The 12,660-nt window shown below is 50.0% G+C and overlaps 1 protein-coding gene across 3 annotated transcripts; it reads right to left on the bottom strand.

The window, feature by feature from the left end:
• Positions 1-268: 268 nt before the first annotated feature.
• Positions 269-12,634, bottom strand: TMEM231 (transmembrane protein 231). 3 transcript variants are annotated; one of them, XM_048816397.2, is made up of 7 exons: positions 12,467-12,634; positions 9,578-9,747; positions 6,432-6,560; positions 2,195-2,338; positions 1,847-1,928; positions 1,595-1,700; positions 269-1,174 (listed from the first exon to the last, which is right to left on the bottom strand). In XM_048816397.2, the coding sequence occupies exons 2-7, from the start codon at positions 9,719-9,721 to the stop codon at positions 1,003-1,005; spliced, it is 777 nt and encodes a 258-aa protein (XP_048672354.1). In that variant the 5' UTR covers positions 9,722-9,747; positions 12,467-12,634; the 3' UTR covers positions 269-1,002. The 3 variants fall into 3 exon arrangements, with proteins under 3 accessions (XP_048672354.1, XP_048672352.1, XP_048672353.1); XM_048816395.2 differs by lacking the exon at positions 12,467-12,634 and adding an exon at positions 12,165-12,460; XM_048816396.2 differs by lacking the exon at positions 12,467-12,634 and adding an exon at positions 11,527-11,770.
• Positions 12,635-12,660: the final 26 nt, after the last annotated feature.

The following is a 12,660-nucleotide window of genomic DNA, read 5'->3' as shown; positions in this document are numbered from 1 at the left end:
TCATGCTGGCCAGAGCAGCCTCAATGCTTCCTTGTAGTCACCTATCTGTTAATACCCATTTGTCATCAATGATCATACTTTAAATTGTATTTTTGGTTAGGGACAATCCTTTTGTCCTGTGCTTGTACAGCACCAAGCACAATAGGGTCCTGGTCCATGACTAGGTGCTATGGTAATACAAATAAATAATAAAGTCCCAAAATGATAATTAATGTTCCCATATCAACCTTAAGTCTGCCCATCATCCAATTAAAAATGACACCTAATATTGCATTTTCAAAATATTTTGCATTTAATAAAACCTAATTTATATCATGTTAACATTCTGTCCTCAAAACAAAGAAGCAACACAGAAAGCAACAGGACTGTTGCCTGTTATGATTTTGGAACATGGACATTAACATACCAGGCCAATGAAAGCATATGTTGAACCACAACATCTTGGGAAGTGTGCCTTTGCCTCTTCCCCATTCTTTTAAAATCTCCCCCCTCCCATTCCTACTCCTCAACACAGTTAATGGCTTGATAGAACTTGAGTTTTCAGAACTGATTGGTGGTGCCTTTATATACAAAACTAAGACAGTACAAGTAGTTTACATAGTTACTGTTACCATGTGGCTTTCAATTATTATATTGTGTATTTTAGACAAATTAAAAGCATATCTGATCAGCCAAAGGTGGTATAGATTTCAGCAGAACAGGTGCCTTGTTGGTTTCAATGGGTTTTGAAATGCAGTCATATTGCAAAAGATAACATTCTTCTTGAACTGTCCAAAATGTGAGAGCACACACTAATCACAAAGCAGTGCTCTCTCACAGCAATGTGATATCTACAAAATAAAAATGTCCAGACACGTTAGACTGTTGTAGCATTAACAGAACATGATCCAGAATGTAATTTACAAAGTTCCCCATCTTCAGAAATATGAGAATTCTAAAGAGAACGAAAATTAAGTAGACTCTCTTATCCTGAGTCTCTTTAAAGTCATTTCAGGTATTTGCTCAGCACTGGTGCTGTTTATAAGAGGAAACTGGCAACACTGGTATTGTGGTCAGCACCTGATTCTGGAACACAAAGATTTTTATCCTGTCAAACACCCAAAGAAAGATAAGCAGGATACTAACATACTGGATCCAGGCAAATTTGATCATTTCCCAGAACCCTGGCTGATATGTGGTAGGAGTCAAGGAGCGTTACATAAGAAGCATCTGAAACGTCTATTACACCAGCTAAACTTGAGAACTTAAAATTAAATCCAGCACAACTGAATAGATGTATGTATGTACATCTGGAGAAGGAAGAGGTTAGAAATAAATCCAGAAAAAAAAATTGGACTAAGGGAATTGAACATTCTTTTCATAACCATTGGAAGATGGAGCCATAACAGAGCTAAATCAGGTTTCTAAAACTGCATTAATGTTCTGAGTACAAGTTGCTGCACCTTAGGATCTACATATTTGTCAAGTTTAGGAACATTTCCACTCCTTTGATATTACATACAGATGAAGTGAGACAGACACTGTATTTTAAGTGCAGAACATTGTTAAAATACCTGGTTACCTCAATGGAGTTCACATAACTGCTAAAGGATATAAAATAACCTCCACTGGGTAATGGATAGTGGCATTAATCACAAATGGCGCATCTGCTGCTCTTCCTACCAGCCAAACAGGGCTGGGATCAGAAAGCACTGTTGTTACTGCAATGAAAAAAGAATGAAGGCTCTTAAGGGGCCTTTCAAACTGATACCCAAAACACAAATCCCCTGAGAACAGCCACCAAACATTGTTATATGTCATCACAGATAAACTGTCCTGGGGTTGGTATCCATTAGTTCAGACTTACCATTTCTATCTTGATATGCTGCAATGATGTTAGTGACATCGTAGTCACTTGCAAAAGGGCTGGTGCCATTGATCACAGATACCTGTTACACAAGATGATACTTTAATGCCAATATAAAACCTTCATGCCCCACACTCTAGAAAGTTGCTTTTATCAAATTTGTTGCACAAAGAGGTTCTGTCTGTAAAGATAAATAATCCCAGTCCTGTGTCTGAATGGCTTTGCAGCCATAGGACCTTCTCCCACCCTCCAGCTCAGCAAACACCTTAGTTTAGAAATTCTGGGTAGGGGTAATTCTGGTCATTACTGATGCAGAAAGGGTAATGAGAAGAAAAAGGTTCTCCTCACATTGTATCTGACGTCTACTCCACAATGGCTAAGTGACTGCCTCTGGTGCAATTTCAGGTCTCCGTTCACATAAAGCTGGGACCCTGGAATAGGGGAAGACGATTGGATAAAAGCCATGCTCTGCATCACAAACGTTGACATCCTCTGAAACAGTGAACAGAAGATACAATTGAATACAGGAAAACTCTCCAAAAATCTTCTACCTTTATAAGTCTACAGAATTTCTGTATGGGTTTTATTTTACATCTTCTTGGCTCTTAAATTTTAGTGTCAGATATTTTTAGACATAGAATATCAGGGCTGGAAGGGACCTCAGGAGGTCATCTAGTCCAACCTCCTGCTCAAAGCAGGACCAATCCCCAATTAAATCATCCCAGCCAGGGCTTTGTCAAGCCTGACCTTAAAAACTTCTAAGAAAGGAGATTCTACCACCTCCCGAGGTAACGCATTCCAGTGTTTCACCACCCTCCTAGTGAAAATTTTTCCTAATATCCAACCTAAACCTCCCCCACTGCAACTTGAGACCATTACTCCTTGTCCTGTCGTCTTCTACCACTGAGAATAGTCTAGAACCATCCTCTCTGGAACCACCTCTCAGGTAGTTGAAAGCAGCTATCAAATCCCCCCTCATTCTTCTCTTCTGCAGGCTAAACAATCCCAGTTCCCTCAGCCTCTCCTCATAACTCATGTGTTCCAGACCCCTAATCATTTTTGTTGCCCTTCGCTGGACTCTCTCCAATTTATCCACATCCTTCTTGAAGTGTGGGGCCCAAAACTGGACACAGTACTCCAGATGAGGCCTCACCAATGTCAACTAGAGGGGAACGATCACGTCCCTCGATCGGCTCGCTATGCCCCTACTTACACATGAGGCTTCAGAGATTCCAAGGTCAGAAGGGACCACTGTGATCATCTTTTAGTCTGACCTCCTGTATAAACACAGTTCATAGAACTTCCCCCCAAATAGTTTCTACAGCAGAGGTGGGCAAACTACGGCCCGCAAGCCACATCCGGTCCATGGGACCGTCCTGCCCGGCCCCTGAGCTCCCGGCCAGGGAGGCTAGCCAGCCCCTGGCTCCTACCCTGCTGTACCCCCTCCCCTGCAGCCACACCGCCGCACAGCTTGTGCCTGCCCACCACCCAGGCTTTCCAATAAGCCTGTCCTGCCGCTCTGAGCGGCCTGGTAAGGGGGCAGGGGGAGCGGGGGGTTGGATAAGGGGCAGGAGGTCCTGGGGGGCAGTCAGGGGACAGTTGGATGGGGTGGAGGTGTGGGGGGCAGTCAGGAGACAGGGAGCGGGGTTGGATAGGGGGTGGGGTCCCGGGGGGTACAGGGAGCAGGGGGGGTTGGATAGGGGGTGGGGTCCTGGGGGGGCAGTTAGGGACAGGGTCCCAGGAGGAGGCGGTCAGGGGATGGGGCGGGGGGGGTTGGATGGGTGGGGAGTCCCGGAGGGCCTGTCAGGGGGCAGGGGTGTGGATAGGGAACAGGAGGGGTTGGATAGGGGATGGGGTCTGGGGGGTAGTTAGGGGCAGGGGGTCCCAGGAGGGGGTAGCAAGGGGACAAGGAGTGGGGGGGGGGCGGAGGTTGGATGGGTCGGAGGTTCTGAGGCGGGCAGTCAGGGGGTGGGAAGTGGGAGGGGGCCAGCCTTCCCTACCCAGCCCTCCATACCGTTTCGCAACCCTGATGTGGCCCTTGGGCCAAAAAGTTTGCCCACCCCTGTTCTACAGCATATCTTTTAGAAAAAACATCCAATCGTGATTTAAAAATGGTCAGGGATGGAGAATTTACCATGACCCTCGGTAAATTGGTCCAATGGTTAATTACCCTCACTATTAAAAAATTACACATTATTTCCAGTCTGAATTTGTCTAGCTTCACCTTTCAGCCACTGGATTGCGTTGTACCTTCCTCTGCTAGACTGAAGAACCCATTATTAAATATTTGTTCTCCGGATAGATACTTATAGACTGTAATTAAGTCATCCCTTAACCTTCTCTTTGTTAAACTAAATAGATTGAACTCTTTTAATCTATCACTATATGGTACGTGTTCTAATTCTTTAATCATTGTGGTTCTTCTTTGAACCCTCTCCAATTTATCAACATCCTTCCTGAATTGTGGGCACAAGAACTGGCCGCTGCATTCCAGCAGTCATATCAGTGCCAAATACAGAGGTACAATAATCTCTACTTCTACTCGAGATTCCTCTCTTTATGTACTGCAGGATCACAGTAGCTCTTTTAGCTACAGTGTCACACTTGGAGCTTATTTTCAGCTTATTATCCACCATGACCCCCAAATCATTTACATAGTCACAATTCCCAAGATAGAGTCCCCCATCCTATAAGTATGGCCTTCACTCTTTGTTCCTAGATGAATACATTTATATTTAGCCATATTAAAACATATATTGTTTGCTTGCACCCAGTTTACCAAGCAATCCAGATTGCTCTGAATCAAGTGACCCTGTCCCCTTTATTATTTACTTCTCCCTCAATTTTTGTGTCATCTGAAAACTTTATCAGTGATGATTTTGTTTTCTTTAAGGTCACTGATAAAAAAATATTAAATAGCGTGGAGCCAAGAACCAATCCCTGCGGGACTCTATTGGAAACACACCCACTCAATGACAATTCCCTGTTTACAATTACATTTTGAATCCTATCAGTTAGCCAGATTTTAATCCATTTACTGTGTGCCATGGTTCATTTTATATCATTTTAGTTTTTTAATCAAAATGTCATGCAGTACAAACTCAAATGCCTTTCAGAAAACTACACAAATGTATTTTTTTGGTTATTAGAAGTTAACTACTTTAACTGCTACTCAAACTAGTTTATAGAAGCCCCATAGAATTTTACATGTCACATTAGGGAATCCAACATTTTATAGCTGATGAAAAAGACAAAAATTTGGCCATCTGACTTAGTGGAAACCCAGTGATTAAGCAAATGTAAATTCAGCTGAGATAAATACTTTAAAAATTCTCATCACAGGATATGCTTGCTGAGAAGCAGGAATTCCTGCCCAAAGGGTGAACGGAAGTAGATGGCTCCTTGGCCCTTTTTGGCCATGTAACCTACTGGAAGATTCCTACATTAATTTATTATAAGGGCAAAGCATGAAGAATTTCAGAACCTTCCACATATTAATAAATTGCCACAAAAAAACCCAACCTTTGTTAACATACATTTAAGGTTGACTGGTAGTGCACCTATACTTAAACCTCTAAAAACAAGGAAATATAAAGTTATGGTAAAGGACTCCCAGACCACGGTTAAGCTTAAGTCTTCTTCTCTGCAGCTGGCAATAAACACCAGGACAAAACAAAATCGGACCTATCCCTAACAAAATCTGCCATTTCCTGTGTCATCTTGTGTCCAACACAATGCTTTACAATTATTCCTCATCTTAACACCCACTGAAACCTCACTGTGGCAGGTCTAGCTGGCACCTGATCTAAGGATTAGTTGCAGCAAGTTGCCAAAGCTTGTGCTCCCATTTCAGGAGAGGTGCATGTGCAGGAACAGGTGCAACTAGGGTGACCAGATAGCAAATGTGAAAAATCAGGACAGTGGGTGGGAGGGCAATAGGTGCCTATACAAGGAAAAGTCCAAATATCGGGACTGTCCCTATAAAATCGGGACATCTGGTCACCCTAGGTGCAACTAAAGAAACGAGAGATCCTTTTTTTCTGGACTGTGATATGCAGGAGGTTCAAGCAGATCACAATAGCCACTTGGGCTCTAAAATCTAAGAACATATGAAAGAGTTGTAAGACTATCTGCTAAAATGGCTGCCACCATTACCCCTAGAGGCTGACATTTCACTGGGTACAGCAAGAAGATAAGGGAATATAAGTATGCAGCATCCTTTTCTAACAAACTCTTGCATATTCTCAGTGCCCACTAGAACACCACAGCTGCACTGGCATTCACACAGTGACATGCACTCTGTCTTCTGCACTTTATGACTGCCTTGGAGAGTTCTAGCAGTCTGGTGACATATGCACCATAAAGCTCAGTCAGGAGTAACCAAAGGTGATGTCCCTTTGGTTGGAAAGTAGGGAGAAAAATCAAACATTGATTTAGTTAGTCCTGACATACAGCAGACTTAATAAAAATGTAAATAATGATCTTTTTTATTATCTATTACATTACTGCTACAGGAATGTTGCACTTGGCACTCAAAAATCATTGTGACAGAGTCACCTACATTAACAGAATCTGAGCTACTCACATGTAATTGGTAGGAGAAAGTCAGAATGAGCTGGACCGCAAGTACTTGCTCTGTAGATTGTAAAGGAAGCTCTAATTTAAAATGTAATTGGTCCATTTTGCCATCATGATTCTTGTCTTCTTCTCTAGTCTATAAGACACAAGAACTTTATCAGAAATGCATGGCTTGGTAATGGTCTCTTATTACAGGCAGATATCTGGAAGTTAATTACAGCATACAGACACTAAAAAAAGAATCTCAAGATGAACAGACTACATGTGCGGGGGGAGAAAGGATACATCCTTATAATGCTACATTGAAAGCATCCATTTTGCCTTGGACTCACAGCAAGCAGACTAGAGAAATGACAGGACTCTACTGTTCAATGTTCGGTTCCGTATCAAGCGGAGTGCCTCAGGGGTCAGTCCTGGGGCCGGTTTTGTTCAACATCTTCATTAATGATCTGGATGATGGGATGAATTGCACACTCAGCAAGTTCACGGATGACATTAAGCTGGGGGGAGAGGTAGATATGCTGGAGCGTAGAGATAGGGTCCGGAGTAACCTAGACAAATTGGAGGATTGGGCCAAAAGAAATCTGATGAGGTTCAACAAGGACAAGTGCAGAATCCTGAACTTAGGATGGAAGAATCCCATGCACCGCTACAGGCTGGGGACTGACTGGCTTAGCAGCAGTTCTGCAGAAAAGGACTTGAGGATTACAGTGGACAAGAAGCTGGATGAGAGTCAACAGTGTGCCCTTGTTGCCAAGAAGACTAATGGCATATTGGGCTGTATTAGTAGGAGCATTGCCAGTGGATCGAGGGAAGTGATTATTCCCCTCTATTCAGCACTGGTGAGGCTACATTTGGAATACTGCATCCAGTTTTGGGCCCCCTACTACAGAAAGGATGTGAACAAATTGGAGAGAGTCCAGCGGAGGGCAACGAAAATGATTAGGGGACTGGGGTGCATGACTTATGGGGAGAGGCTAAGGGAACTGGGCTTATTTAGTCCGCAGAAGAGTGAGGGGGAATTTAAGAGCAGCCTTCAACTACCTGAAAGGGGGTTCCAAAGAGGATGGAGCTAGTCCAGGGGTGGGCAAACTTTTTGGCCCAAGGGCCACATCTGGGTGGGGAAATTGCATGCAGGACCATGAATGTAGGGCTGGGGCAGGGGTGCAGGAGGGAGTGCGGCATGTGGGAGGGGATCCGTGTGCAGGAAGGGGCTCAGAGCAAGGGGTTGGGGTGGAAGAGCGGTGTGGAGTGCAGGAGGGGGCTCAGGGCAGGGGGTTGGGAGTGCAGCAGGGGTGTGGGGTGTGGCAGGGGGTTGGGGTGCAGGAGGGGTGCAGCAGGGGCTCAGGGCAGGAGGGTTGCGGGGTGCAGCAGGGGGTTTGGGTGCAGGCAGGGTATGGCAGGGGGTTGGGATGCAGGAGGGGTTTGGGGTGCAGGCACAGGGGTGGCAGTGTCGTGCAGCTTCCTGCCTGCCCTGGCCCTGCACCGCTCCCGGAAGCGGCCGGCACCATGTTCCCCGTTCCCTGGGGCCCACGGCACAACAGGGATGGCAATCCCACAGGCCGTAGTTTGCCCACCCCTGAGCTAGGCTGTTCTCAGTGGTGGCAGATGACAGAACAAGGAGCAATGGTCTTAAGCTGCAGTGCGGGAGGTCTAGGTTGGATATTAGGAAAATCTATTTCACTAGGAGTGTGGTGAAGCACTGGAATGGGTTCCCTAGGGAGGTGGTGGAATCTCCATCCTTAGAGGTTTTTAAGGCGCAGCTTGACAAAGCCCTGGCTGGGATGATTTAGCTGGGGTTGGTCCTGCTTTGAACAGGGGGCTGGATTAGATGACATCCTGAGGTCTCTTCCAACCCTAAACTTCTATGTTCTCACAAGGCTGTCAGGTAGAACAGTTTGCCACTGAAATCAGAACAAGGCACTTGGGAACTACTACCAAGAGGTTAGAAGCTGAAAGCACTATCAAATAGCCAACCAAAAGACACTCTACACCAGGGGTGGGCAAACTTTTTGGCCTGAGGGCCACATCGGGGTTGCGAAACAGTATGGAGGGCCGGGTAGGGAAGGCTGTGCCTCCACAAACAGCCTGGCCCCTGCCCCCTATCCCCCCCCCCACTTCCTGCCCCGACTGCCCTCCCCCAGAACCCCCGACCCATCCAACACCCCTGTTCCTTGTCCCCTGACCGCCCCCTCCTGGGATCCCCCGCCCCTAACCATCCCCAGAACCCCACACCCTATCCAACCCCCCCGCTCCCTGTCCCCTGACTGCCCTGACCCCTATCAACGCCTACGCCCCATGACAGACCCCATGGGACCCTCGACCCATCCAACCCCCCCACTCCTTGTCCCCTGACCGCCCCCTCCCAGGACCCCTGTCCCTAACTGCCCCTGCACCAGGACCCCACCCCCTATCCAACCCCTCGTTCCCCACCCCCATACAACCCCCCCACACTCCCTGTCTCCTGACTGCCCCCCCCAAACCTCCGTCCCATCCAACCGCCCCCTGTCGCCTGACTGCCCCCCAGGACCTCCTGCCCCTTATCCAACCCCCCGCTCCCTTACCAGGCCGCTCAGAGTGGCAGGACAGGCTTATTGGAAAGTCTGGGAGGTGGGCGGGCGAAGCCAGGCAGCGGAGTGGCTGCAGGGGAAGGGGGACAGCAGGGGAGGAGCCAGAGGCTGGCTAGCCTCCCTGGCTGGGAACTCAGGGAACGGGCAGGACGGTCGCAGGCCGTATTTTGCCCACCTCTGCTCTACACACAATCCTTTGTGACATTTCTTTTCTTAGATCTTTTCCAGTGTCTATTTTCTCTTTATCCAATGCATCTATTTGTTCAGTATTCTCCATTCTTTCTCTCTCTAATGTTTTTCTAATTATACCTTACCAGCTTATCTTACCTCTGCACCTCCTTCCCTCATATCTTACTCTTTCATTCTCTACCATACCATATATACCCTCACGGTCTGCACAACCCCCCCACTCCCCCAAGCCCATAAGGGCCTTTTACTTGGTGTCAGCCACTTCCCTCATCACTGGAGGCTTCTCAAGCTGTGTGTGGGGCAACTGGCACAAACCCCAAACACAGATAATTAAGACAACAGGGCATCCCAATTAGCACCCACCTACCACCCCACCCCATTGTAGGTAACCTACTGAGATGAGTGGAACTCGCAGTTGGTCTTCCTGGAGGCGGTTGAAGGCTGGAAATGTGCTCCAAGCCAGGAAGCTGCCTGGGTCAGCTCCAGTCATAGCCACCAGCAGCACCTCATACTGAAACTGTACTGTGGGCTGTTCCATGTAGGTACTTTGTTTCAGCCAAAGTCCTGCAAGTAGAGAGACAATAGAAGAATCAGTGCTGGGAATGAGGTTGAAGGAAGAGAGGGTGAAACTTGGGAGGGTCAGGCCTCTCCCTGGTGTTGTTGCTGTCCTTCCACTGTTTCACTCACGCAGTTAAAGTTTGCCCTGAGCTGGGGGATCAGACAGGGGTCTGAGCCCAGTGGAGTCATGGGCACCAGGTTTGTATAATTTTTGGTGGTGCCCAGAATGGGTCCAAGAGCTGTCCTGTCCATAGGATGGACCAGGACAACTGCCCCGGGCCCTGCACTTTGGGGGGATGTGGGATTCAGGGCAGCATAGGAGGTTAGCAGAGGGCCTGGTGCACAGAGGACAAGCGACCCGGTCCCAGCCTGCTCCGCCCCGCCCCACCGGTTCCCAGCATTGCTCGGGGGAGGAGGCGAAAGAGAAAAGAGGTGGAGCGGGGGCAGGGGCTTGGGGGAAGGGATGGAATGGGGACAGGGAGGGGGAGGAGCAGGGATAGGAAGAGGCAGGGTGGGGGCGGGAAGAGGCGAGGCGGGGCAGAGTAGGGTGGGCTGGGTTGCTCGCTGCTGCCAGTGCCAGCCCTCGGCTAACGCCCCAGGCCGCCCCAGACCCTGCGTCCTCCTGAAGAGTGGGGCCCCCCAAAGCGCAGGGCCCGGGGCAGTTACCTCAGTCCATCGTACGGATGAAATGGCTCTGAAAATATAAGCCCAAACATTGGTGGAGCCAGGCCCACCTTCCTGAATCCATATTACTTGCTGCCTGTGAGTGGAGTCTGTTCCCAGGCAGATTCATCCAGTGGAATTAAAAGAAAGCCTGTGAGAAATCAAGGCCATAATCCAACCTGACAGCGCTGTTCTGGCACCAGGCCACCCCAAGTGGCATCATTGCCTCAGAGGCTCTGTGGGACATCACCATCTCCTGGGAGACTGATGGCAGGCAGGCAAGGCATGGGGGTCCAGGGTGGAGGAAGGTGCTGCTTGGAGGGCTGGGTGATGGTATAGTCCCTAAGGGAGCACTGGAGGGACTGATGGCCAGCAAGGCGGGGTCCTTGGGGCCCCACAGCCACAGGTGTCCTTGCCACGCTGTGGCTCTGACACTCCTCAGTAAGTAGGGCAGCACCCAGGACAGGACCTCCAGGGTCAGGGAGTGTCAGGTTGGGGGTGGATGGTTGGGTGCCTTAGTTTCCAAGAAAAACAACGAGGAGTCTGGTGGCATCTTAAAGAGTAACATTTATTTGGGCATAAGCTTTCATGGGTAAAACGCCCACTTCTTCAGATTCATGGAGTGAAAATTACAGATACAAGCATACAGATACTGATGCCTGTATCTGTAATTTTCACTCCATGCATCTGACGAAGTGGGTATTCATCCATGAAAGCTTATGCTCCAATACGTCTGTTAGTCTATAAGATGCCACAGGACCCTTCACCGCTTTTACAGATCCAAACTGAGAAGGCTATCCCGCTGATACCTGAAGAAGTGGGTTTTTCACCCACGAAAGCTTATGCCCAAATAAATCTGTTAGTCTTTAAGGTGCCACCGGATTCCTCGTTGTTTCTGTTGATACAGACTAACAGGCTATCCCGATACTTAGTTCCCAAGGAATGTCCTCACTGGGCTCCAGCCCCGCAGGAGCCTAGGTCCCAGCAAGCCGGGGGGGGGGGGGCGTCTCCCCAGAGGGTAAACCGGGGGCAGCAGGGCCTGGAGGCCGGGCGAGGGTGGGTGCCAGGCTTCGGCACCGGACGTGGGCTGGGCCCAGGCTGTCCCCCGGTCGCGGAGCTCACCCTGGCTCCGATACGCCACCAGCAGCGGCGGCAGGTAGGTGAGTGCCCACAGCAGCAGCAGCCCCAGCGCCGCCGTGGAGCAGAGTCCGGCGCGGTAGCGGACGCCGGGCCCGGGGTGGGAGAAGAGCTCCAGCTGAACCATGGCGGGCAGGCCTCGGGCACACGCTTAGCTCGGTGGCTTGGGGTCCGCCAAAGGCCAGACTCCGTTACCAGGGCAACTGTTATAGACTGAGATTGACAAGAAATCAAACCAATCAGAGCGCCCGACTCCAACCGGGTGGGAGGAGTATAACCTTATCCAATGACAATGCACCCCTGGGCTCAACAGCGAATCAGAGGCAAAGCCTGGACTGAACCAGGGTGCAGGCTCCGCCTCTACTTTTCCGGGCGTCGGTTGTCAAATTCGGCCCGCGCGCCCCCGTCCCCTTCCCGCAGTGCCCAGGATCCCGACGTGGGGCTGAAAACCGCCGCCGTGCGGGAGAGGAGGCGGCTGCGGCTGCAGGCTTGAGTCCTCTCCCGCCCCGACTGGGGCTCACGGTGACGGGCGCCTCACGGTTCAGTTCAAAGGGCCCGTTCCGGGACGAGCCGAAACAGGGGCGGCAGGGCAGGGCTACGGGCCGTGCCATCGCTGCCCGCACCTGACCCCGTGGCAGGGGGCTCCTCATGATCCCTGCTAATGCGAGGGAATCTCTCTCCTTCCTGTTTCTGACACAGAAAACGCCTCGCTCCAGCTCCCCTCTCTCGCGCTCGCTGCCACAGTTGCTTCTCGCTGGGCGTGCACGCGGCTTTCCGCCTCCCGACGGCACAGTGCCGCGAGTCGCTGTCCCCGCAGGGCGGCACGCGCGGGCTCCGGGCCAGGGCCAGGAGCAGCCTGCGGTGTTCTGTTACTCCAGCCATACTGAACGGGTGGGGGACACCGCGCCTGGCCTTAGACACGAACCTCAAAACCGGCGCAAAGCCTTTAACTCGCCGTGACCTCTCGAGTCACGTGACTGCCCGGGGCCGGCGCTCGACGGGCGGCAGGTAGCGCTTTGCACGCGGCACGTGACCCCAGTGTAAGGTCCCCGGATGTCAGAGCTCTTCCCATCCCGGTTGCTCGGTCACCGTAGGCCGGAAACCCCGCCCCTTCGTCTG

Source organism: Caretta caretta, chromosome 12 (assembly GCF_965140235.1).
Source record: "Caretta caretta isolate rCarCar2 chromosome 12, rCarCar1.hap1, whole genome shotgun sequence".
Taxonomy (NCBI): domain Eukaryota; kingdom Metazoa; phylum Chordata; order Testudines; family Cheloniidae; genus Caretta; species Caretta caretta.
The sequence above is the reverse complement of the archived record's forward strand: the minus strand, read 5'-3'. Positions and strand labels throughout refer to the sequence as shown.

What these genes read in the sequence shown, in the direction of transcription:
- TMEM231 (XM_048816395.2), bottom strand. Translation starts at nt 12,423, where the DNA reads ATGGCTGGAGTAACAGAACACCGCAGGCTGCTCCTGGCCCTGGCCCGG. An exon ending in GCCCCCTGCCACGGGGTCAG is followed by an intron (nt 9,748 to 12,164) that starts GTGCGGGCAGCG and finishes CTCTACTTGCAG; the next exon opens with GACTTTGGCTGAAACAAAGT. An exon ending in TGCGAGTTCCACTCATCTCA is followed by an intron (nt 6,561 to 9,577) that starts GTAGGTTACCTA and finishes TGTGTCTTATAG; the next exon opens with ACTAGAGAAGAAGACAAGAA.